This window comes from Schistocerca americana, chromosome 5 (assembly GCF_021461395.2).
Source record: "Schistocerca americana isolate TAMUIC-IGC-003095 chromosome 5, iqSchAmer2.1, whole genome shotgun sequence".
Lineage (NCBI taxonomy): Eukaryota > Metazoa > Arthropoda > Insecta > Orthoptera > Acrididae > Schistocerca > Schistocerca americana.
This window is the reverse complement of record NC_060123.1, coordinates 349,650,679-349,675,691: the sequence shown is the minus strand read 5'-3', so window position 1 is coordinate 349,675,691 and position 25,013 is coordinate 349,650,679. Positions and strand designations below refer to the sequence as shown.

The following is a 25,013-nucleotide window of genomic DNA, read 5'->3' as shown; positions in this document are numbered from 1 at the left end:
GATCCTTCCCTTGGAGCAGTACGCTTTGTCAGCTGCCTTGGCTAACCTTCCCTTGAATTTATGCTAAGCAGACTGTTCTGACAGAAGTTATCTTTCACAAAGTCAACCACTTTTATAGCTTACTGTTTACAAATCAGATTATATCCGATATTTTGACTTGTTATTACTCAAGCTGCTCTCAGTTTCACCCTCTCAGATGTGAGGATAACAAACTAATTAATGTAGTATGTACTCAGATTATAACTGATTAATCAGCTTCTGAGAAAATTTTAGCTTTCTGCACTCAAGTTCCTTAAAGAGATCCTCACTAACTATAAGTTTTTCAAGAATGCGCATTTGTTATACCCTATTGACAGGCAACAGCCAGAAGCTATGGTACCTCCAGCTGTGCATTCATCTCAGAACTCACATCCACAGGGATGGCATCTTGAGCTATTCACTCACCCTGTACTTATTCCACTGCTACAAAACACACAGTACACAAGAGCAAGCCTCTTTTGGAGAAAACCTGGCATCTATAAGTTGACTAGGTACTAAACTCTCAATAAATATCAAAGAACCTGTCTACAGTGGCAGTAACCTACAGTCAGTTAAGACTGTTCATAATGAAGTCTCAAGATGCCAGCTTCACCAGCCTCTCCACTTAGACATCCTCGAGAGAGTTATTTCTGAACACTAGAGATCAAAATAGGCACTCTAAAATTTATTCGGCTTCAATATTTGCCTGGTCTTATGCTGGTTTTATTTTTGCTCCTTATGAGCCTCTGTCATGACTCAAAGAGTCCCAAGTGACTTTTCCTTCACTAGATCATTTCTTTCAACGAAGGAGCCATCGATAATAACATATAGAGATACTGCCTCTGTGTGTGTTAGTCCTCCACTGTTCGTTTCTGTTTTGGCAATAAGTATGAAGTCTCCTTTTATATATTCTGATTGTTTATCTTAAATTATGCTAGAAATATTTCAAGTAAACATACCTTCCAATTCCTGCTGCAAGTCAGAAGCCTGGCAACGAGAACTTCTTTCCTGTGATAGCTGTCCTTCAAGAGTTGCAACCTCTTGCTGTAGATTCTCTCTTTGCAACTGTAGAGATGTTAACTTGCTCTGCAATTCACCTTGCACCTGTTCTGCTGTAGATTTTGCTAATGTCAACTCTGCAACCTGCTTCCGGAGACGAGTATTGCTTTCCTGCATGTCTGTCAACTAAATCAAAAAGGTCACGGTGAGTTGGACATCTTGGAATATTTATCTTTTACTCATTACATTTGCTTGTGTGTTCACTTGCCTGTTTTTCTAAGACATTTATCTTGTCATTAGTTTGTTGATTATTGTTCATTTCTCTTGTTCGTTTATTCTGCTCATCTTCCAATTTTCGTTTCATTTCCTGGAGAACCACTTCAGTCTTTCTCCGGATATCAGCTTCTGCCTCAGCTTTCCGCAGCAACTAGAGTGGCAAAACAACAGAAACATTTGTTATCTAATTCGATAAACACTACATGTTATTAAACAGAACATTTTTCTACTCTAAAAAGTATGATCAGTTTGAATGGATGCATACTTTTATAATATATAAAATGATTTCACCTCTTTGATTTCCTGTTTATGGAGGGTTATCCTCTTCTCCAACTGATCATTCATCTCTTCTATTTCTGCTTTCCTCTGATTCACTTCTTCCAGTTGTATGTACACAGATGCGTGTTTAGCTTCAAGACACTTCACAAGAGAACGCTGGTTTTCTAGTTCTGCCTCCAGCTGAGTAACTTGTTCAGCAGATTCCAATATTGTCTTCGCTGTTTCAGCTTCACTCTAAACAAAAGGTACATTATAGTCAATACTCAGATGTACGCCATTTTACACAATGCAGTAGCAGCAAAACATAGAACTGCAGTCTCAGGCAACTGAGAAAGGTTTCAGTTGTCTGAGATTACAGACCTTTGTGCAAGTTGCATTTGTGTGTGTGTGTGTGTGTGTGTGTGTGTGTGTGTGTGTGTGTGAATGTGCGCATGTGTGTCTACTGCTGACAAAGGTCTCAATGGCCGAAAGCTGTAAGTGTGGGAATCTTTTTGTTGTGCCTATCGCGACTTGGCATCTCCGCTATATGGTGAGTAGCAACTTTCCTTCTCTAATATTGTTACATTTTATGTATTGTGATTGTTTATCCTAATTTTTGGAAGACATATTTTGAGTATACATACTTCTCCATTACTGTTTCAAGTAAGATGCCTGGTGAAGAGAAGAAGTTTTCCATGATAGTTGTCCCTTGAGAACAGAAATATTTTGTAGCGGATTCTCTCTTTGCAACTGTAGTCATGTTTAGTGTCAAAAGATTGTTGATGTTGGGTGAAATACCTCCATACATACTGAATGGAGAAGCAGTGCATTACTTCAAAATAATTCTTATTATGAATCACCATAAACAACCTTAAATACTGCAGTAAATTGTGTGCAAAAAAGTAATCCTGGTAAGCCATATCAGTCCATACAGTATTTACAAGACTGCAGCTACCACTCTCACAATGTGATTCCCTTTGCCTTCTGCCCTACACAGCTTAAGCTGTTAGTTTTACCACTGTCACTGACAATTGTCAGACATATTACAGTTTTCACTTCAGAAACAGACAAGCTTGTTCATACTCTATCAGCAGCATTGTATCATGCTGATGGCTTTCGATACATGTCCTGTTAGCATAACTGGCCCAGTACACATATCAGCATATCTCTCAACATTATGTGTAAATTGGTAACTCCGCAACTGAATGACTCTTCAACAGAAACTACACTTACTTGGCAGGATGACATGGCTGCCAAACTATGGAAATGTAGTTGCCATCAAGAAGAGATTACAGTCGAGCACTAAGATCCCAACTATATCATTTTCCCTGTTCCACATCAATCACAATGTAGGTCAAGATTGAAATGAAGTACAGCTACTATTGAAGTTCAGAGGAGGCTACAGGTAAAAATCAGAACTTTAGGCAAAGACTATCTGCTAACTGAAAGAATCATATCTGCCAAATGTATAGTGCGAGTCAAAAAGTACTTTACAACTTTAAAATGGTATATAAATTTATTGAGGTAACTTACAGAATTGGTGAACATGTCATTTTGTAGCAAACAACCTCAAGTTTCATATAAAAGTGTCAAGTTTCATTCTGGTTTAAAGTGGGTACTATTTGCGATGTGGCAAACATCCCACCGGTAATCAATTTCTTCCCAAATTTGTTGCAGTAAATCAGGTGTAACGTGTGCAGTGCAGGTAAGATTTTTCAGATTGGCTGAACTGTTTGGCAGTGGAGAAACAGACACCAGAGAAAGAAATCCATTGGTGTCAAATCCAGGGAGTGAGGAAGCCATGCAACTGGCCCTTTACACCCAATCTACCGACCTGCGAGGAAATTATCGAGGAAACCTCAAACTTCTATGAGGAAACGAAGTGGTTCGCCATCTTGCTGGTAGTAAACCATCCCATCTCAGTCACTCTCATCAATCTGTGGAATCGAAAGGTTTTCAAGCAAATTCAGATACACAACACCAGTGACAGTTTTCTGCATGGAGAAGAAAGGACCATACACTTTCAAATTTGCTAAGGGCACTAAACACGTTAACATTGGGACTGTCATGAAAGTGTTCCATAGTTGCATGTGGATTTTCACTGCACCATATTTACACCAAACAGTTGCTGCAGAGTTTGGTTTACAAAACCAAAACAAACAGCAAGCATGCTCCACAACAGTGAAAGTAGCCATTTTAACAGTGCACTATGCTGGTGCTCCTGATGGTGGAATGAGGTAATGACGCACTACATGTAAATCGAAGTTTACAGATTGTTTGCTGCAAAATGACACATCTACTGATTCTATACGTAATCTCAAAAAAATTCTGCATCATTCCAAATTTGTGAAGTTCTTTTTGACTCAACCTTTAAAAAAAAACTCCTAATAAATGTATACCCTTTTCTTAACTGTTTCCAAGTAAACCAATGAAAACTACTAGGAATGGGAAACATTTAACGTCGTCCTTACTAACTGTGTCAGTATGCAGTTCACTTGTGCATGGTGCAGTTGTTTACCTCAAGTCTCAGTCCGACAGTGCTTGTTGTAGTGCACGGTACTACGTGTTGCTACATGAACAACGAACACAGTTTTGTGTAGTGAAAATGTCATGGATCTTCACACATGCAGAGTATGCTGACATGGTGTTTGTCTATGGTTTGTCCAATGCGAATTCCAGAGCTGCTGTGTGAGAATACCAACAATGGTTTCTGAATCGCAGAGGGCCAGATAGCAGGGTGTTTCACAGATTGCTTGAGCGTGGTATACTTCCCAGCGTAAATGTTGTCTCTGAATGTCCCGTACAACAAACTCTTAATGGAGTTGAGAACATTCTTTAAGTAGTAGAACGCAACCCTACTATTAGCTCTAGAAGAATTGTTGTCCAACTTACTATTCTTCAAACATGAGCATGGTCTGTATCCCTTTCATCGCCAGAGTGTACAACATCTGCAAGAAGGAAATGCTGCCACCCGGCAAGAATTCTGTCAATGGACCATTGCCAATGAGTGATTAATTCCACGTATTCTGTTCACTGATGAGTCAACATTTACCCGCAACAGAATCAACACCACACACAACTCTCATGTATGGGCAAATGAAAATGTGCACACTACTGTGGAAACGAATTTTCAATGACGGTTCTCAGTCAACAAGTGGTATAGTATTATTAAAGACCAACTCATCAGTCCAGTTGTTTCAGATAACCATTTTACTGGGAGACAGTATCTTGAGTTTCTTCAAAATGTGTTACCAGAGTACTTGGAGGATATCCCTTTGGTAACACGAGCTCGTGTGTATTTTCAGTATGATGGAGCTTCTACACATTCCGTATGGCCAGTGACACAGTATCTCAACACAACGTATCCTGGTCACTGGATTGGTCGCCATGGAGTCATTGCTTGGCCACCGAGGTCACCCAATCTTACCCCATTGGATTACAGTTTGTGGGGGTGGCTGAAGAGCGATGTCTACAAGTGCAGAATGGACGCATGAGAGGAACTTCTCGCTCATATTTTACTTGCTTGTGTGCAGGTACAGGAATGCAAAACTGAACTCTGATTGGCAACATAACACCTATCTATAAGAGCAGCAACATGCATTGACGTTGACAGTAGACTGTTTGAACATCTGTGAGGAAACGTACATAACTAAACAAACCATAACATAACAGTATCTTAATTTGCCATCACCTGCACCTTTCCCGTTCCTAGCTGTTTTCATTGGTTTACCCGGAGACAGTCAAGAAAAGGGCATATGTTTATTAGAAGTTTTTTTGTTCAGAATCACCAGTAGTATCACCCTCAAAGCATGTACCTTTCCTCCTGACTCACTCTGTATAAACACATAAGGGGTTTAGAGGGAAAAGATCAGACAATAAACATAAATTACTATTCAACACACAGACTACAATGAAGTACAGATAAAATTACATTAACTAATGCTTCTGCACTAAATACAGGCCAAATATAGGTAGACTGACTGATTTTGTATGTGTAAGTGGCAGTCAAATGAAAACAACACACTACATAATAAGTCCAGTGCAGGTACTGGTAAGGCAGGTATGTGGGTGTACAGAAGTGCTCTCTAATGAGAATCAAGAAGGAACAGTGTGAATGTTCACTACATCTTCATCTACATTTATACTTCACAAGCCACCCAACGGTATGTGGCGGAGGGCACATTACGTGCCACTGTCATTACCTCCCTTTCCTGCTCCAGTCGTGTATGGTTCGTGGGTAGAACGACTGCCGAAAAGCCTCCATGCGCGCTCGAATCTCTCTAATTTTACATTCATTATCTCCTCGGGAGGTATAAGTAGGGGGACGCAATATATTCGATACCTCATCCAGAAACGCACCCTTTCAAAACCTGGACAGCAAGCTAACTGCAATGCAGAGCGCCTCTCTTGCAGAGTCTGCCACTTGAGTTTTCTATCCATCTCCATAACACTATCAACACTTACGAAATAACCCTGTGATGAAATGCACCGCTCTACTTTGGATCTTCTCTATCTCCTTTGTCAACCCGACTTGGTACGGATCCCACACTGATGAGCAATACTCAAGTGTAGGTCGAATGAGTGTTTTGTAAGCCACCTCCTTTGTTGATGGACTACACTTTATAAGGACTCTCCCAATGAATCTCAAACTGGCACCCGCCTTACCAATTTTATATGATCATTCCACTTCAAATAGCTCTGTACGCCTACTCCCAGATATTTTACAGCTACCAATGTTTGTTCTGCTATCATATAATCATACAATAAAAGATCCTTTTTCCTATGTATTCGCAATACATTACATTTGTCTATGTTAAGGGTCAGTTGCCTCTCCCTGCACCAAGTGCCTATCCACTGCAGATCTTCCTGCATTTCGCTGCAATTTTCTAATGCTGCAACTTCTCTGTATATTACAGCATCATCTGCGAAAAGCCGCATGGAACTTCCGACATTATCTACTAGGTCATTTATATATATTGTGAAAAGCAATGGTCCCATAACACTCCCCTGTGGCATGCCAGACGTTACTTTAACGTCTGTAGACATCTCTCCATTGAGAACAACATGCTGTGTTCTGTTTGCTAAAAACTCTTCAATCCAGCCACACAGCTGGTCTGATATTCTGTAAGCTCTTACTTTGTTTATGAGGTGACAATGCGGAACTGTATCAAACGCCTTCCGGAAGTCAAGGAAAATGGCATCTGCCTGGGAGCCTGTCTCTAATATTTTCTGGGTCTCATGAACAAATAAAGCGAGTTGGGTCTCACACGATCACTGTTTCCAGAATCAATTGTTGATTCCTACTGAGTAGATTCAGGGTTTCCAGAAATGACATGATACGCGAGCAAAAAACATGTTCTAAAATTCTGCAACAGATCGATGTCACAGATACAGGCCTAAAGTTTTGCGCATCTGCTCGATGACCCTTCTTGAAAACTGGGACTACCTGTGCTCTTTTCCAATCATTTGGACCCTTCCGTTCCTCTATAGACTTGCGGTACATGGATGTTAGAAGGGGGACAAGTTCTTTCGCGTACTCTGTGTAGAATCGAATTGGTATCCCGTCAGGTTGAGTGGACTTTCCACTGTTGAGTGATTTCAGTTGCTTTTCTATTCCTTGGACACTTATTTCGATGTCAGCCATTTTTCGTTTGTGCGGTGATTCAGAGAAGGAACTGCAGTGCGGTCTTCCTCTGTGAAACAGCTTTGGAAAAAGGTGTTTAGTATTTCAGCTTTACGTGTGTCATCCTCTGTTTCAATGCCATCATCATCCCAGAGTGTCTGGATATGCTGTTTCGGTCCACTTACTGATTTAACATAAGACCAGAACTTCCTAGGATTTTCTGTCAAGTCGGTACATAGAATTTTACTTTCAAATTCACTGAACGCTTCACGCATAGCCCTCCTTACGCTAACTTTGATATCGTTTAGCTTCTGTTTGTCTGAGAGGTTTTGACTGGGTTTAACTTGCAGTGAAGCTCTCTCTGCTTTTGCAGTAGTTTCCTGACTTTTTGTTGAATTACGGTGGGTTTTTCCCGTCCCTCACAGTTTTACTCGGCACGTACCTGTCTAAAACGCATTTTACGATTTCCTTGAACTTTTTCCATAAACACACAACATTGTCAGTGTTGGAACAGAAATTTTTCTTTTGATCTGTTAGGTAGTCTGAAATCTGCCTCCTATTACTCTTGCTAAACAAATAAACCTTCCTCCCTTTTTTTTTATAATCCTATTTACTTCCATATTCAGGGATGCTGCAACGGCCTTATGATCACTGACTCCCTGTTCTGCGCTTACAGAGTCAAAAGTTCAGGTCTGTTTGTCATCAGTATGTCCAAGATGTTATCTCCACAAGTCGGTTCTCTGTTTGCACTGCTGTGCCATTCGTCCATTAAGAGTGCTCAAAGTTAAGTCAGCAATTTGTGTATGTGCTCAACTTCGCTATGGAGGACAAGAAAGAGGAACAGCAAGGTACAGCGCAGTTTTTAACTGTGGAAAGAGAGTAAGGAAATGAAATTCATTCCTGAATGTCTGCTGTTACGGTGAACACAGTATGTCACATGCACAAGCTTTTGTGTGGAACATACGTTTTCAAGAAAGTCAGATGTCACTGAATGACAGCACTCGGTCAGGACAGGCTCATTGTGTCATTACCGCTTCTGTCACTGCTGCAACAGATGCTGCTATCAGAAGTGACCGATGGCAGAAGACATTTGGCTGATGTTGGGCATCATTCACAGTACCGCTCACTCCATCACGACAGAGCATTTGAAGTTCTGGAAAAGCAGTTTGCAGTTGGTTCCCCACAGCCTGACGAAAGAGCAGAAGTTGAACAGAATCTCAACAGCGCTGCAGTGCCTGGAGTGGTATCATGATGAAGACTATAGTTTCCTATCCCATATGGTCATGGGAGATGAAACAACACAGAGTCATCATTCTGAGCCACGGAGAAACCATCAGAGAGAACTACGGAAGAACATGGATTCACTATTACTGAAAAAATATGAAGCTGTGCATGCCAGCTCCTGGAAATGTGATGATAACCTTTTTCTTTGATTGCAAAGGCCCGCAGCTCACTGACTTTCTGGAGCATCATGCCACAAATAATGCACAGAGGTATGTGGACACACTGAAAAAACTGAAAAATACCAAGTCCAAATGCCCAGGAATTTTGTTGTAAGGCATCATTCTGTCACAGGATAACGCCCGTCCACACGTTGCCATGGTTGTTTTGACTATGCTGCAGAAGATCCACTGGGAAGCCCTTACACATCCTACGTACAGTCCCCATCTCTTCCCTTAAGATTTCTTTTCGGAGCCCAGAAGAAAGACATCCATGGCCACTGATTTGATTTGAATGAAGAGATACACGCCTGGGTACAATCATTGTTCCATAGGACACCACAAACATTTTTCCATGAAGGCATTGATTTCTTGTCTCATAGTTGGATAAATGTTTTAACAGTTATGGCAATTACATTTGAAATAATAAACAGTTTACTTACTGCTTTGCCATATGTCTCATTTTTATTTGACTTCTCCGTATGTTAAAAGAAGCCAACATTTCTTATATGTGGATATCTTACCATTCAGTTGAGTGATGCCTTAAACAATGGAACACTACAAATATTACATACATACTGCTTAAAAGCTTTGCGAGATTTGGCAGTCAGGCTCTGCACTTATATTATAAGACTTCAGTCTTGACCACAATTCTTCATCATAAATCTGTAATACTTATAGAAAGTCCGAGATGCAATGACAACTACATGGAAAGGATAGAGCACTACTAACCATATAGAAGAGGTGTTGAGTCTCTGACAGGCACAATGAAAAAAACCTGCCAAATCTTTAATCCTTTCTACAGCAGTAAGCCATTTTCAAAAAATAGCCATTAACCTATAAGGAACGCTTTCCTTATATGTTCACAGCAACACTCCCTTTGAAAATGGCTTCATGCTGAAACCCATAAGGATTAAAGAAACAATAAAGAATCGTGGTCAAGCTGAAATTTTATTATAGCTAATAATATTAGTCAGTGCAAGTTTAATATGTACACAAGTGAAAGAACTTTATTTCAATGACAAATTTAATTCTTATTTTATTTTTTTGCATAGTGATGACAAAAAGAGCCAAGAAATAAAAATGTGATAATTCTTATTAAGGGAACTGACCTTTAGCTTGGATGGAAATTTTAAATTACCTAATCTCTTTACCTTTTGAAGAAAAATGAAACTTTCAGTTGCTAATTTTTCATATGAAATTTTAGTTAATAAAATGAGCCTATGATTTTCCAAAGGAATTTAACATCTGAATGATAATGAGATCTTTAGAGGTGGAACTCGTGTTCAGACAGGACGAGGATATACTTCAGAGGAACCATTTCCGAATTTGCCAAACTTGATCAAGGAAAAATCTAAATTCAGGTGGTTGGAAAGAGACTTGAACCTAGCTCATTCAGTTTATGAGTCCAGTGCTTTAAACATAGTGCCATATTACTCCATATATAATTCCACTGCCACTTTAATGATCTCACCAAAGCCTCACACTGTATCCACAGCTCACTAATCTCACAGTGATATCACGTTTAAAACTTCAAACACACAAGAAAGTTTTTCACAGTAGCAACAAAAACACACCAAAAGCCTTCAAAATGTCATAGCTGTTTCTCTAGTAGGATGTAGGTTCCCTAAATGAATCAAATTTGGAAATCAGTAATCTCCCTAAAATAAAAACACAATAATAAAGCAACTGAATGATGAAAAACAATTGGTCACAGTACAAGGGAAGCACTCATCATGTGGACTAGGTACATAAAAAGTGATTACTATTTTAGACTATTTAGCAAACTTATATTCACATCAGCATCTGCATCTTAAAAACTTTTCTTCTTTCTAATGTGCTTGTCTGCTACTCAATACTTCCTCTTTAAGGAGAACTATCTAATCAGAATTTTCTACTGGCTTATCCCTCTAATCATACTTTACCAACACCATATACTTGTGATTAATAATGTAAAGAAATTAAGTACTCTGTAATGAGATTTAAAAAAGTACTGCCGACTCACCTTGTCAACCTGCACGACACCAACATGGCAACACCATATGAAAAAGGAACAATAAAATTTAATTAAAATCTGCTTTAATTAATATTGCTGAAATCAGAAGAAACACTAGCAAGTTAACAAATTGTGTCTTCTAGTTTGAAATCTGTCTGATTAATTCAAGAATGAAAACTTATGAAACTAAAAACTAGCAACACTCATATTTTTGGTGACCTGGTACACTTAATGTATTTATCTCTTACATATTGCGGTAAAGAGTTTAGAAGATACAGAATAATGAATATTTCATTTTTTTTATTTATTATAGTGTTAAATATGAAGATACCTAATTCACCAGAAAACAGTTAAGGCATTTAATAAAAAGTGATTTAGACTTTTTATTCTCTCTTTCTAGGTGGGAGAAGGGGGCAGGAGAAGAATTTCACTTTAAATTTCCTCCATCTCAGACATAGAACAAGTTAATAACTGTCACTGTAATAACATATGACACAAACACCAACTGTATATCCTTGTATCTGTGTTCACTACAGAAATTGACACAACATGTTTTAGACAGTGGGTAGCCATTATGATATGTGTTATTTGGCTTCTTTCAAGAGTTATTTCACAAAGATAACACATATTTAAGAAATGATGGATCTATTTCAGATAGAGTCCCTTATTTGGAAACAATTGGCTACTAAAAACAGTAAAGAAACAATTTATCACACATATTTATATATCTTTGATTTGACAATGGTGTGCACTGCTGTTTCTATTTTAAAGAATCATGGAAAGTCCAGAATGGAATATCAACAATATTATGATAAGGATAGACTGCTACTCACTGTAAAGATGGCATGTTGAGTTGCAGATAGGCACCATGAAAGAACTGTTACACATTGACCTTTCGGCCAAAGTCTTCTTCAGAAAAGAAAACACACACACACATATTCACGCATGTAAGCACAGTTCATACACACATGACCACTATCTTCAGCCACTGCAGCCAGAAATCTGGAAGGGGCATTGGCAGACAGTGGTGAGGGAACGTGAATTGGAAGGAAGTGATAGGACAAACGGAGCGGACACTGTTGGGGGTTCCAGTTAATTTACAGGGAAGAAAATACACAGCAGAAATGCAGAGAGACAAGTGAAGCAGAAATAAAGTTTTTAAGAGGTAGTCTTGGATATACTTTCTTAGACATAAAGAGAAACATGAGACACGCACACCTCCCTCCAATATTTCAACAAAGGCTTAATCAGTCTTATATTAAACAATTAAATATTATATATAAAATATTATATATAGATTTACTGATGACATCTTCATGATCTGGACTCACAGTGAAGAAGAACTCCAGAATTTCCTCTCCAACCTCAACTCCTTTGTTTCCATCAGATTCACCTGGTCCTACTCCAAATCCCATGCCACTTTCCTTGACGTTGACCTCCATCTGTCCAATGGCTAGCTTCACACGTCCACATCAAACCAACCAACAAGCAACAGTACCTCCATTATGACAGCTGCCACCCATTCCACATCAAACGGTCCTATCCCTACACCCTAGGTCTTCGTGGCAAATGAATCTGCTCCAGCCCAAAATCCCTGAACCATTACACCAACAACCTGAAAACAGCTTTACCCTCTCCAAACCTTCCAGGAATTTCTGACTTCCAGCCTTGCCTCTCAATCCTTCTTAAAAAACCTTAATCCTACTCCCATCACCACTGCTGAAGCCCAAGCTATCAGTGATCTGAAGGCTGACCAATCCATGGTCATTCTTCCGGCGGACAAGGGTTCCACGACCGTGGTACTTGATCGTCGGGAGTATGTGGCTGAGGGACTGCGTCAGCTTTCAGACAACACCACATACAAAGTTTGCCACAGTAATCCCATTCCTGATGTCCAGGCGGAGCTTCAAGGAATCCTCAGAACCTTAGGCCCCCTACAAAACCTTTCACCTGACTCCATCAACCTCCTGACCCCACCAACACCCTCACCCCTACCTTCTACCTTCTTCCTAAAATTCACAAACCCAATCATCCCGGCCGCCCCATTGTAGCTGGTTACCAAGCCCCCACAGAACGTATCTCTGCCTATGTAGATCAACACCTTCAACCCATTACATGCAGTCTCCCATCCTTCATCAAAGACACCAACCACTTTCTCGAACGCCTGGAATCCTTACCCAATCTGTTACCCCCGGAAACCATCCTTGTAACCATTGATGCCACTTCCTTATACACAAACATTCCGCACGTCCAGGGCCTCGCTGCGATGGAGCACTTCCTTTCACGCCGATCACCTGCCACCCTACCTAAAACCTCTTTCCTCATTACCTTAGCCAGCTTCATCCTGACCCACAACTTCTTCACTTTTGAAGGCCAGACATACCAAAAATTAAAGGGAACAGCCATGGGTACCAGGATGGCCCCCCCTCGTACGCCAACCTATTCATGGGTCGCTTAGAGGAAGCCTTCTTGGTTACCCAGGCCTGCAAACCCAAAGTTTGGTACAGATTTATTGATGACATCTTCATGATCTGGACTCACAGTGAAGAAGAACTCCAGAATTTCCTCTCCAACCTCAACTCCTTTGGTTCCATCAGATTCACCTGGTCCTATTCCAAATCCCATGCCACTTTCCTTGACGTTGACCTCCATCTGTCCAATGGCCAGCTTCACACGTCCGTCCACATCAAACCCACCAACAAGCAACAGTACCTCCATTATGACAGCTGCCACCCATTCCACATCAAACGGTCCCTTCCCTACAGCCTAGGTCTTCGTGGCAAACGAATCTGCTCCAGTCCGGAATCCCTGAACCATTACACCAACAACCTGAAAACAGCTTTCGCATCCCGCAACTACCCTCCCGCCCTCGTACAGAAGCAAATAACCAGAGCCACTTCCTCATCCCCTCAAACCCAGAACCTACCACAGAAGAACCACAAAAGTGCCCCACTTGTGACAGGATACTTTCCGGGACTGGATCAGACTCTGAATGTGGCTCTCCAGCAGGGATACGACTTCCACAAATCCTGCCCTGAAATGAGATCCATCCTTCATGAAATCCTCCCCACTCCACCAAGAGTGTCTTTCCGCCGTCCACCTAACCTTCGTAACCTCTTAGTTCATCCCTATGAAATCCCCAAACCACCTTCCCTACCCTCTGGCCCCTACCCTTGTAACCGCCCCCGGTGTAAAACCTGTCCCGTGCACCCTTCCACCACCGCCTACTCCAGTCCTGTAACCCGGAAGGTGTACACGATCAAAGGCAGAGCCACGTGTGAAAGCACCCACGTGATTTACCAACTGACCTGCCTACACTGAAGCTTTCTATGTGGGAATGACCAGCAACAAACTGTCCATTCGCATGAATGGACACAGGCAGACAGTGTTTGTTGGCAATGAGGATCACCCTGTGGCTAAACATGCCTTGGTGCACGGCCAGCACACCTTGGCACTGTGTTACACCGTCCGGGTTATCTGGATACTTCCCACTAACATCAACCTGTCAGAACTCCGGAGATGGGAACTTGCCCTTCAGTATATCCTCTCCTCTCGTTATCCGCCAGGCCTCAACCTCCGCTAATTTCAAGTTGCCGCCGCTCATACCTCACCTGTCTTTCAACAACATCTTTGCCTCTGTACTTCCGCCTCGACTGACATCTCTGCCCAAACTCTTTGCCTTTACAAATGTCTGCTTGTGTCTGTGTATGTGCGGATGGATATGCGTGTGTGTGCGCGCTCGAGTGTATACCTGTCCTTTTTTTCCCCCTAAGGTATGTCTTTCCGCTCCCGGTATTGGAATGACTCCTTACCCTCTCCCTTAAAACCCACATCCTTTCGTCTTTCCCTCTCCTTCCCTCTTTCTTGATGAAGCAACCATTGGTTGGGAAAGCTTGAATTTTGTACGTATGTTTGTGTGTCTATCGACCTGCCAGCGCTTTTGTTTGGTAAGTCACATCATCTCTGTTTTTTTATATATAAAAACAAAGATGCTGTAACTCACCAAATGAAAGCGTTGGTATGTTGATAGAAGACAATAAAAACCACACACACAAATTTCAAGCTTTCGCAACCCAAGGTTGCTTCATCAGGAAAGAGGGTAGGAGAGGGAAAGACGAAAGGATGTGGGTTTTAAGGGAGAGAGAAAGGAGTCATTCCAATCCCGGGAGTGGAAAGACTTACCTTAGGGGGAAAAAAGGACAGGTATACACTCGCACACACACACATATCCATCCACACATATACAGACACAGGAAGAGATATGTCTGCCGGTGTCTGTATATGCGCGCGCTAGTGTATATCTGTCCTTTTTTCCCCCTAAGATAAGTCTTTCCACTCCCGGGATTGGGATGACTCCTTACCCTCTCCCTTAAAACCCATATCCTTTCGTCTTTCCCTCTCCTTCCCTCTTTCCTGATGAAGCAACTGTGGGTTGTGAAAGCTTGAAATTTGTGTGTGTGTTTTTTATTGTCTGCTATCAACATTCCAATGCTTTCATTTGGTAAGTTACAGCATCTTTGTTTTTTTTATACATATATATATATTAAAAAAAAAAAGATGCTGTGACTTACCAAACGGGAAAGCGCAGGTAGATAGACACAATGCAAAAAACCACACAAACACACACACAAATATCAAGCTTTCGCAAACCACGGTTGCTTCATCAGGAAAGAGGGAAGGAGAGGGAAAAACGAAGGGATGTGGGTTTTAAGGGAGAAGGAAAGGAGTCATTCCAATCCCGGGAGTAGAAAGACTTACCTTAGGGGGAAAAGGGACAGGTATACACTCACGCCCGCACACACACACACACACACACACACACACACACACACACACACACACATATACAGACACAAGCAGACATGTGTAAAGGTAAAGAGTTTGGGCAGAGATGTCAGTCGAGGAGGAAGTACAGAGGCAAAGACATTGTTGAGTGACAAGTGATGTACGAGGGGCGGCAACTTGAAATTAGTGGAGGTTGAGGCCTGGTGGGTAGAGGGAAGAGATATATTGAAGGGCAAGTTCTCATCTCCGGAGTAACCGACAAACACTGTCTGCCTGTGTCCGTTCATGCGAATGGACAGCTTGTTGCTGGCCATTCCCATATAGAACGCTTCACAGAGTAGGCATGTCAGTTGGTAAATCACGTGGGTGCTTTCACACGTGGCTCTGCCTTTGATCGTGTACAACTTCTGGGTTACAGGACTGAAGTATGTGGTGGTGGGAGGGTGCATGGGACAGGTTTTACACCGGGGGCGGTTACAAGGGTGGGAGCCAGAGGGTAGGGAAGGTGGTTTGGGGATTTCATAGGGATGAACCAAGAGGTTACGAAGGTTAGGTGGACAGCGGAAAGACCCTCTTGGAGGAGTCGGGAGGATTTCATGAAGGATGGATCTCATTTCAGGGCAGGATTTGAGGAAGTCGTATCCCTGGTCCTACTCCAAATCCCATGCCACTTTTCTTGACGTTGACCTCCATCTGTCCAATGGCCAACTTCACACATCCGTCCACATCAAACCCACCAACAAGCAACAGTACCTCAATTTTGACAGCTGCCACCCATTCTACACTCCTGGAAATTGAAATAAGAACACCGTGAATTCATTGTCCCAGGAAGGGGAAACTTTATTGACACATTCCTGGGGTCAGATACATCACATGATCACACTGACAGAACCACAGGCACATAGACACAGGCAACAGAGCATGCACAATGTCGGCACTAGTACAGTGTATATCCACCTTTCGCAGCAATGCAGGCTGCTATTCTCCCATGGAGATGATCGTAGAGATGCTGGATGTAGTCCTGTGGAACGGCTTGCCATGCCATTTCCACCTGGCGCCTCAGTTGGACCAGCATTCGTGCTGGACGTGCAGACCGCGTGAGACGACGCTTCATCCAGTCCCAAACATGCTCAGTGGGGGACAGATCCGGAGATCTTGCTGGCCAGGGTAGTTGACTTACACCTTCTAGAGCATGTTGGGTGGCACGGGATACATGCGGACGTGCATTGTCCTGTTGGAACAGCAAGTTCCCTTGCCGGTCTAGGAATGGTAGAACGATGGGTTCGATGACGGTTTGGATGTACCGTGCACTATTCAGTGTCCCCTCGACGATCACCAGTGGTGTACGGCCAGTGTAGGAGATCGCTCCCCACACCATGATGCCGGGTGTTGGCCCTGTGTGCCTCGGTCGTATGCAGTCCTGATTGTGGCGCTCACCTGCACGGCGCCAAACACGCATACGACCATCATTGGCACCAAGGCAGAAGCGACTCTCATCGCTGAAGACGACACGTCTCCATTCGTCCCTCCATTCACGCCTGTCGTGACACCACTGGAGGCGGGCTGCACGATGTTGGGGCGTGAGCGGAAGACGGCCTAACGGTGTGCGGGACCATAGCCCAGCTTCATGGAGACGGTTGCGAATGGTCCTCGCCGATACCCCAGGAGCAACAGTGTCCCTAATTTGCTGGGAAGTGGCAGTGCGGTCCCCTACGGCACTGCGTGGGATCCTACGGTCTTGGCGTGCATCCGTGCGTCGCTGCGGTCCGGTCCCAGGTCGAAGGGCACGTGCACCTTCCGCCGACCACTGGCGACAACATCGATGTACTGTGGAGACCTCACGCCCCACGTGTTGAGCAATTCGGCGGTACGTCCACCCGGCCTCCGGCATGCCCACTATACGCCCTCGCTCAAAGTCCGTCAACTGCACGTACGGTTCACGTCCACGCTGTCGTGGCATGCTACCAGTGTTAAAGACTGCGATGGAGCTCCGTATGCCACGGCAAATTGGCTGACACTGACGGCGGCGGTGCACAAATGCTGCGCAGCTAGCGCCATTCGACGGCCAACACCGCGGTTCCTGGTGTGTCCGCTGTGCCGTGCGTGTGATCATTGCTTGTACAGCCCTCTCGCAGTGTCCGGAGCAAGTATGGTGGGTCTGACACACCAGTGTCAATGTGTTCTTTTTTCCATTTCCAGGAGTGTATATCAAACGGTCGCTTCCCTACAGCTTAGGTCTTCGTGCCAAACTAATCTGCTGCAGTCCTGAATCCCTGAACCATTACACCAATAACCTGAAAACAGCTTTTGCATCCCGCAACTACCCTCCCGACCTGATACAGAAGCAAATAGCTAGAGCCACTTCCTCATCCCCTCAAACCCAGAACCTCCCACAGAAGAACCCCAAAAGTGCCCCACTTGTGACAGGATACTTTCCGGGACTGGATCAGACTCTTAATGGCTCTCCAGCAGGGATATGACTTCCTCAAATGACATTCCTCTTAACAGCAAGTAGTTCGCCTTCCGTAATGTTCGCACATGCATTGACAATGTGCTGACGCATGTTGTCAGGCATTGTTGGTGGATCACGATAGCAAATGTCCTTCAACTTTCCGCACAGAAAGAAATGTGGGGACGTCAGATCCATTTCAGGTCATTCACATTGCCTTATTTGGTCAGACGTTAAAAGAGTTCAGCTCAAAGAGCTATGACTTTTTAAAGTTTGAGTAGGGTTTCCGTTCAAATGTTACTTATTAATGTTCAACACATTATGCCACAGAAATGCCTAAATCTTTGAAATTTCATTTCAACATTGTCCAATTTTGTATATTTAAGATGACATGACATGTCTTAATTCACATAAGTATTCAATTATTTTTCCATTTATTAGAATTTTTGATCTTATTAACTCTAATCCTTGAAATGCCGTTACCTTTACTTTTATTTGTGGAAACTGTCAAAACCACATATAGCTGCAATCAGGATCACTATATGTACTGCAATCAGGATCACTATATGTACTGCTCTCTGTATTTCATTTTCAGTAATACCAATTATGGCCTGATCCTCAACAAACAGTAAAGATGTAAAATTTACAATGTTCATAGTGAAAGCCTCATTTACTGTTTAAAGTCAATTTTTTATGACCATGTCCATGTGGATATTGAAAACTGTAATGGACACTCCTAGTAATTGCAAATAATTTAATGAGTAAAGGTAACAAATCAATGAATTGGAGAGGCACTGAGTCATCGAAAGGCAACACACACACACACACACACACACACACACACACACACACACACACACACACCTCTGTGAGCTCATGTAGTAAAATGTTGCTGTACTAGTTTGCGTGTGTGCGCTCTTTCTTTCTCTTCTGGTGCCCTTTATCAGCCAATGCTGGGTCAGAAAATTTCGCAGAGATGATTTCTCTGCGAAATTTTCTGACCCAACATTGGCTGATGAAGGGCACCCATGTGTAAGCTATTATTATGATGAGGTTGCCAACCTCAAGGGGATTTTAAAGCTACTGCCAGCAAAAACCCCCTCCACAGGACGGAATCTGCGTACTACTCCTCTCAGCATCTAGTGTAATCACATGATCACATGTAATATCACTTTTCAGTGTTGTATATCTGACGTGGAATGAGAAAACCAGCCCTTTACTTACCCCTGCGTATGTGGAAAACCACAGGCACACTGGCCCAGTCATTAATCCATGACATGGACATTTTGAGGCAGGCTCATCCAAACTGTGTCCCTGGGGCACTTGCACCCACGATTGCCCGAGGCCAGCGCCCCGGGCGAATTCACATGCTGTTGCAGTGGCAGTGGCCGAGCCATGTAACTTAGCTAACAATGCGGTGTGCCTGCCGCACCTCGCCATGCCACTGTACACGCGTATCATACGGAAGACAGACCACTGCAACAGCAGTGGTCAAAAGCACTGATACGACACAAAGTCATTAGTCAACAAACATAAGGCTACAGTGGATCAAGATCGATCATCAACAGCAGCAGTTAAACGATGTTAAAGTTAGTGTAAGTGTAAGGAGGGCTATGCGTGAAGCGTTCAGTGAATTCGAAAGTAAAATTCTATGTACCGACTTGACAGAAAATTCTAGGAAGTTCTGGTCTTATGTTAAATCAGTAAGTGGATCGAAACAGTGTATCCAGACACTCTGGGATGATAATGGCATTAAACAGAGGATGACACACATAAAGCTGAAATACTAAACACCTTTTTCCAAAGCTGTTTCACAGAGGAAGACCGCACTGCAGTTCCTTCTCTGAATCACCGCACAAACGAAAAAATGGCTGACATCGAAATAAGTGTCCAAGGAATAGAAAAGCAACTGAAATCACTCAACAGAGGAAAATCCACTGGACCTGACGGGATACCAATTCGATTCTACACAGAGTACACGAAAGAACTTGCCCCCCTTCTAACATCCATGTATCGCAAGTCTATAGAGGAACGGAAGGTTCCAAATGATTGGAAAAGAGCACAGGTAGTCCCAGTCTTCAAGAAGGGTCGTCGAGCAGATGCGCAAAACTATAGGCCTGTATCTGTGACATCGATCTGTTGCAGAATTTTAGAACATGTTTTTTCCCCGCGTATCATGTCATTTCTGGAAATCCTGAATCTACTCAGTAGGAATCAACATGGATTCTGGAAACAGTGATCGTGTGAGACCCAACTCGCTTTATTTGTTCATGAGACCCAGAAAATATTAGAGACAGGCTCCCAGGCAGATGCCATTTTCCTTGACTCCCGGAAGGCGTTCGATACAGTTCCACACTGTTGCCTGATAAACAAAGTAAGAGCTTACAGAATATCAGACCAGCCGTGTGGCTGGATTGAAGAGTTTTTAGCAAACAGAACACAGCATGTTGTTCTCAATGGAGAGATGTCTACAGACGTTAAAGTAACGTCTGGCATGCCACAGGGGAGTGTTATGGGACCATTGATTTTCACAATACATATATATGACCTAGTAGATAGTGTCAGAAGTTCCATGCGGCTTTTCGCGGATGATGCTGTAGTATACAGAGAAGTTGCAGCATTAGAAAATTGCAGTGAAATGCAGGAAGATCTGCAGTGGATAGGCACTTGGTGCAGGGAGTGGCAACTGACCCTTAACATAGACAAATGTAATTTATTGCGAATACATAGGAAAAAGGATCTTTTATTGTATGATTATATGATAGCAGAACAAACATTGGTAGCTGTAAAATATCTGGGAGTAGGCGTACAGAGCTATTTGAAGTGGAATGATCATATAAAATTGGTAAGGCGGGTGCCAGGTTGAGATTCATTGGGAGAGTCCTTATAAAGTGTAGTCCATCAACAAAGGAGGTGGCTTACAAAACACTCATTCGACCTACACTTGAGTACTGCTGATCAGTGTGGGACCCGTACCAGGTCGGGTTGACAAAGGAGATAGAGAAGATCCAAAGTAGAGCGGCGCGTTTCGTCACAGGGTTATTTCGTAAGTGTGATAATGTTACGGAGATGGATAGAAAACTCAAGTGGCAGACTCTGCAAGAGAGACGCTCTGCATCGGGGTGTAGCTTGCTGTCCAGGTTTTGAGAGGGTGCGTTTCTGGATGAGGTATCTAATATATTGCGTCCCCCTACTTATACCTCCTGAGGAGATCACAAATGTAAAATTAGAGAGATTCGAGTGCGCACAAAGGCTTTCCGGCAGTCATTCTTCCCGCGAACCATACGCGACTGGAACAGGAAAGGGAGGTAATGACAGTGGCACGTAAAGTGCCCTCCGTCACACACCGTTGGGTGGCTTGCAGAGTATAAATGTAGATGTAGATGTAGACAAAAAAAAAGGAGGAGCGTCTCTTCTGTACTATTTAAACCAGAGTGGGAAATTAATTTCTTCTGTACTGCTGACAAAAAAAACCATGCCAAATGTTTAGTATGTCAACAGAACCTCACACATTTAAAACAGTACTCAACTGAATGGCACTTTAATAGGTGACACAAAGATCTGTTCGAAAATTTGTCACAAGTGGGCCACAATCAAGGCTTGAAGAACTGAAAGAAAATTTCAAGCAGCATTACAGTGAAGTGTTTCCTACCGTATGACACTCTATTTATAAAGATGATAAATAAAACTATATTTTATAATCTGATATGTCTCTTAGCAATGTGCCCATTATCGAGTGTCAGGGTTGTCAGTAATAAGGAACAGGTATTTTTGGTTAATTTTTATATTTGGGTTGCATTAAATAGTGCTGTACAGACATAAGGAAAAGTTTCAAGTGCATTGTTTTTTGCCACTTTCTGAAGAGTCGTCACAAATGCTCTCTCACGCCATTAAGAGTCATTCTTTTTTTTGTGTATTTGTGTTTTGATGGATGGGGCAACATTTGTTGTAATTTGATCTTTGTTCTCAAATAATTAAAATGCAAATATTCCAATAGATAAAAATTTATTTTGCGACCATATTTCGCCGATCTTGCTAGTGTCTATGACCACTTTTCAGAGGACTGGGGGAAAACGCACCTAAAACCATGCTTTTTTTGTTAGTTTTTTATTTGTGTTTCAACGAAAGAAACAATTAATTGTTAAAATGATGAAAGTGTTATAAAAACAGGTCTGTGCAAAATTAATTGTAAGGTGTTTTTTCTTTTTTTTTCTATGGTAGGAGCAGGAAACAGTTGCACAAAGTATGTGCGCAAGTTACAAGTGCTTGTCAAAGATTGCCTAGCTGACTCGGCAGCTTTTATTTGTCCAGCAGATCTCATGGAAAAATTTGAAAAAATAGCTCTTTTGCCTCAAACTGTTGCTCACCCAGTCGAAGATATGGCCTCAGATATGGAGCAGCAATTAAGGGAGAGAGCGGCAAACTTCATTTCATTTTCTATCGCTCCTGACGAGTCCATGGACGTAGCGGACATCTCTCAGCTTGTCATATTCATTTGGGGTGTCGACAAGAATCTGCATGTCACCGAAGAATTTCTTGACCTAATACCATTAAATACACAACCACAGGTTTGGATATTTTTCTAGCTGTGGAAAACATATTCGAATCAATGGATTTAAAATGGGAACGCCTGACCAATGTAACAACGGATGGAGCCCCCTGCATTACGAGGGATACGCACTAGATCCCTGGGTTACGTGAGATCAAAAATGGCTAAAGTCAGCTGTTCCTTATTCACGGGAGTCCACTGTCTGATACACCAGGAGGCACTCTGGGAAGACTGTCAACATAAATAATGTTGTGGGCATAGTTTTTTGAATGGTTAATTATCTTCACTCGCATGGATTAACATAACGCCAAATTAAAGAATTTCCGGTTGATATCAAAGCGAAATACCTGGACATTCCCTACCATGCCGAAGTAAGATGGCTGAGCAAAGGGAAGGTGCTTGGTCAGTTTTTCTCCTTGAGGGATGAAAGCAATACCTTTTCGGAAATGAAAGGGCGTCCAGAAGAATTGCTTCGTGATCCTAAGTGGGTGGCGAATTTGGCTTTTTTAGTGACCTAACTGGTCATTTAAATACTTTGAATATTTCACTCCAAGGAGTAAAACACTCTGTTGTTGATTTAATACAAACAATTCAAGCATTTCAAAAAAAACTTATTTTGTGGGAAAAACAGTTGCAAGAGGAGAACTGTGGACACTTCGCTGCATTAGACAGTGTTAAAGAAGATATGAATTTTTCAGATTATGTTCAAATCATTTGTGAATTACAAGAAGAGTTTTAAAACAGATTTTTGGAGATAAGTGAGCTTAATCAGGCCTTAAGATGTATTTGTTTGCCCATTTACCCTTCGGGCAGAGGACGTCTCACTAACGTTTCAACTAGAGCTGATTGACCTGCAGTGTGATATCTGCCTGAAGGACCACTTTCAGGGTGTATACATGGACAAGGAAAAAAAATTTCCGGATTTCTCCCAGATTTCCCGGTTAAAAGTACACTTTGTCCCAGGTGAAAACATACTTTTTCCCCTATTAAGTGACAGTATACTTTTCTCTCGGAACTGTATAACATATCAGTCCTTTGAATGATTATGGTATTATACATGGGCGTAGAATTTCCCGGTGCTTTAGAAAATGAAACACAGGGGAAAAAACCCGTTTTGGAAAAATCTTTGATGTGCCACATATTTTCATATTATGAAAGTATAAATTCGAATTCCACCAAACACCGCATGTTACTTTCCGAAGCATTGAAATCGAGATTGCCATACGCTTTTGTAAGCCAGTGATAGCTCATGTCACGTGATCTCGCCAGCCGATGACAGCGGGTATTCAGAGCTTAGAGCACGTGATGTAGTCAGCCAATAGCAACATCACTGTTAAGTAGCGCGAGGACACAAACAGGAAAAGTTAATGGTTTAAATTAATATACATAGTGCCGCTACACGAAACGCAAAGCTTTCACATATAGTATTGGTCTATAATATTAATCTGTTGCAAGATGTTGGTCTTTTATGCGCCTATTACAATTTCAGATATATCACACAAACATGCCAGTAAAATTTTTAATAACGACATAAATGTCTGATCTTCTGGGCTCAAAATTCATCGAAATGGCTCGTCATCAACGAGCTGATTTTTAAATGACAATCAAAAGCTCTGTGATTCAAGAAATTCATCTTACATTCTCGCACATAGTTCAACTTGCGTAAAAGGAAATTTACTTTGAAGGTAACGCTTTTCAAACCACCATTCCGAATATTTTCCCGCGACCTGGTAGAAAAGGTTCGTTTCTGCAATTGCTAGAGAGCACCAGATGACAGGCGTCACTGCGCTTGCACAGCTACCATGTCGTAGGGGGACCGGAAGTTCGTATGTGTAAAACATTAGAAGAGCTTACATTATGTCATAAAAGAAACAAGACATCAGAGGACACTCCAAGAGCATTGGAATTTCTGATCCATACTAAAAAGTGCACATTTAAAGTGCACATTCATATGTCCAGATTTCCAGTGAAGTAGGCCACGACCTGATATTCAGCTTTTCGATGTGGTTTTCGGGCTGTAAATTTTCTTGGAGTACCAGTAATGTGTTATCTCATGATTGGTTCTTTACTATGGCATAATGTCATAAGTGTTAGAAGTTGAAAACGTTTCAAATATGTCTGCCTCAGCGGAATATGTTAATAAAAGAAAATTTCTTTAGCAAACTGACAAAAATATCATTATTATTCTGCAAGGCAATTAATGCTTGACTGTCAGAAAGGTAGAAATAAAATAAAATCTGCAACTAATAACACATTTTAGCATCCCGTAATTATGTGAATGCATTTTAATTCAATTTATAGCTCCCGGGCACAGATATCTGTTTTGTTTTCATTTGACATGAGAGCAGCAAACGAAGAGGATACAGCAAAATCACTAAATGTAAATACGGGTCACGTGGTGACTATCCACTTCCCCCACTATAACTCAGACTGCTCTGCGCACCAGCCCCGTATCTACGATATTTCCGAACCAGGGCAATACCCCGCCACTCCCTCGAGCGTTTGAGATAGGTCGTCAAAATTTTTTTAAAAAATCTAATTTTCAAAAATATGTTCATTTTTTAGCGTACATCTTTCTGAAGAGTCTGATGCATGAAACATACATGTTGGAGGAAATGTAA

General features: G+C 42.0%; 1 protein-coding gene across 2 annotated transcripts in view; it reads right to left on the bottom strand.

Moving 5' to 3' along the window:
* The window catches only part of LOC124615439 (rho-associated protein kinase 2), a 209,116-nt gene that overhangs the window by 115,622 nt on the left and 68,481 nt on the right, over positions 1–25,013 (bottom strand). For both annotated transcript variants that reach the window (XM_047143326.1, XM_047143327.1), the window contains exons 13-16: positions 10,619–10,627; positions 1,585–1,806; positions 1,286–1,444; positions 978–1,203 (exon numbers count right to left, since the gene is read on the bottom strand). In XM_047143326.1, coding sequence (XP_046999282.1) covers positions 978–1,203; positions 1,286–1,444; positions 1,585–1,806; positions 10,619–10,627 — 616 coding nt within the window. The remainder of the gene's footprint in view (positions 1–977; positions 1,204–1,285; positions 1,445–1,584; positions 1,807–10,618; positions 10,628–25,013) is intronic.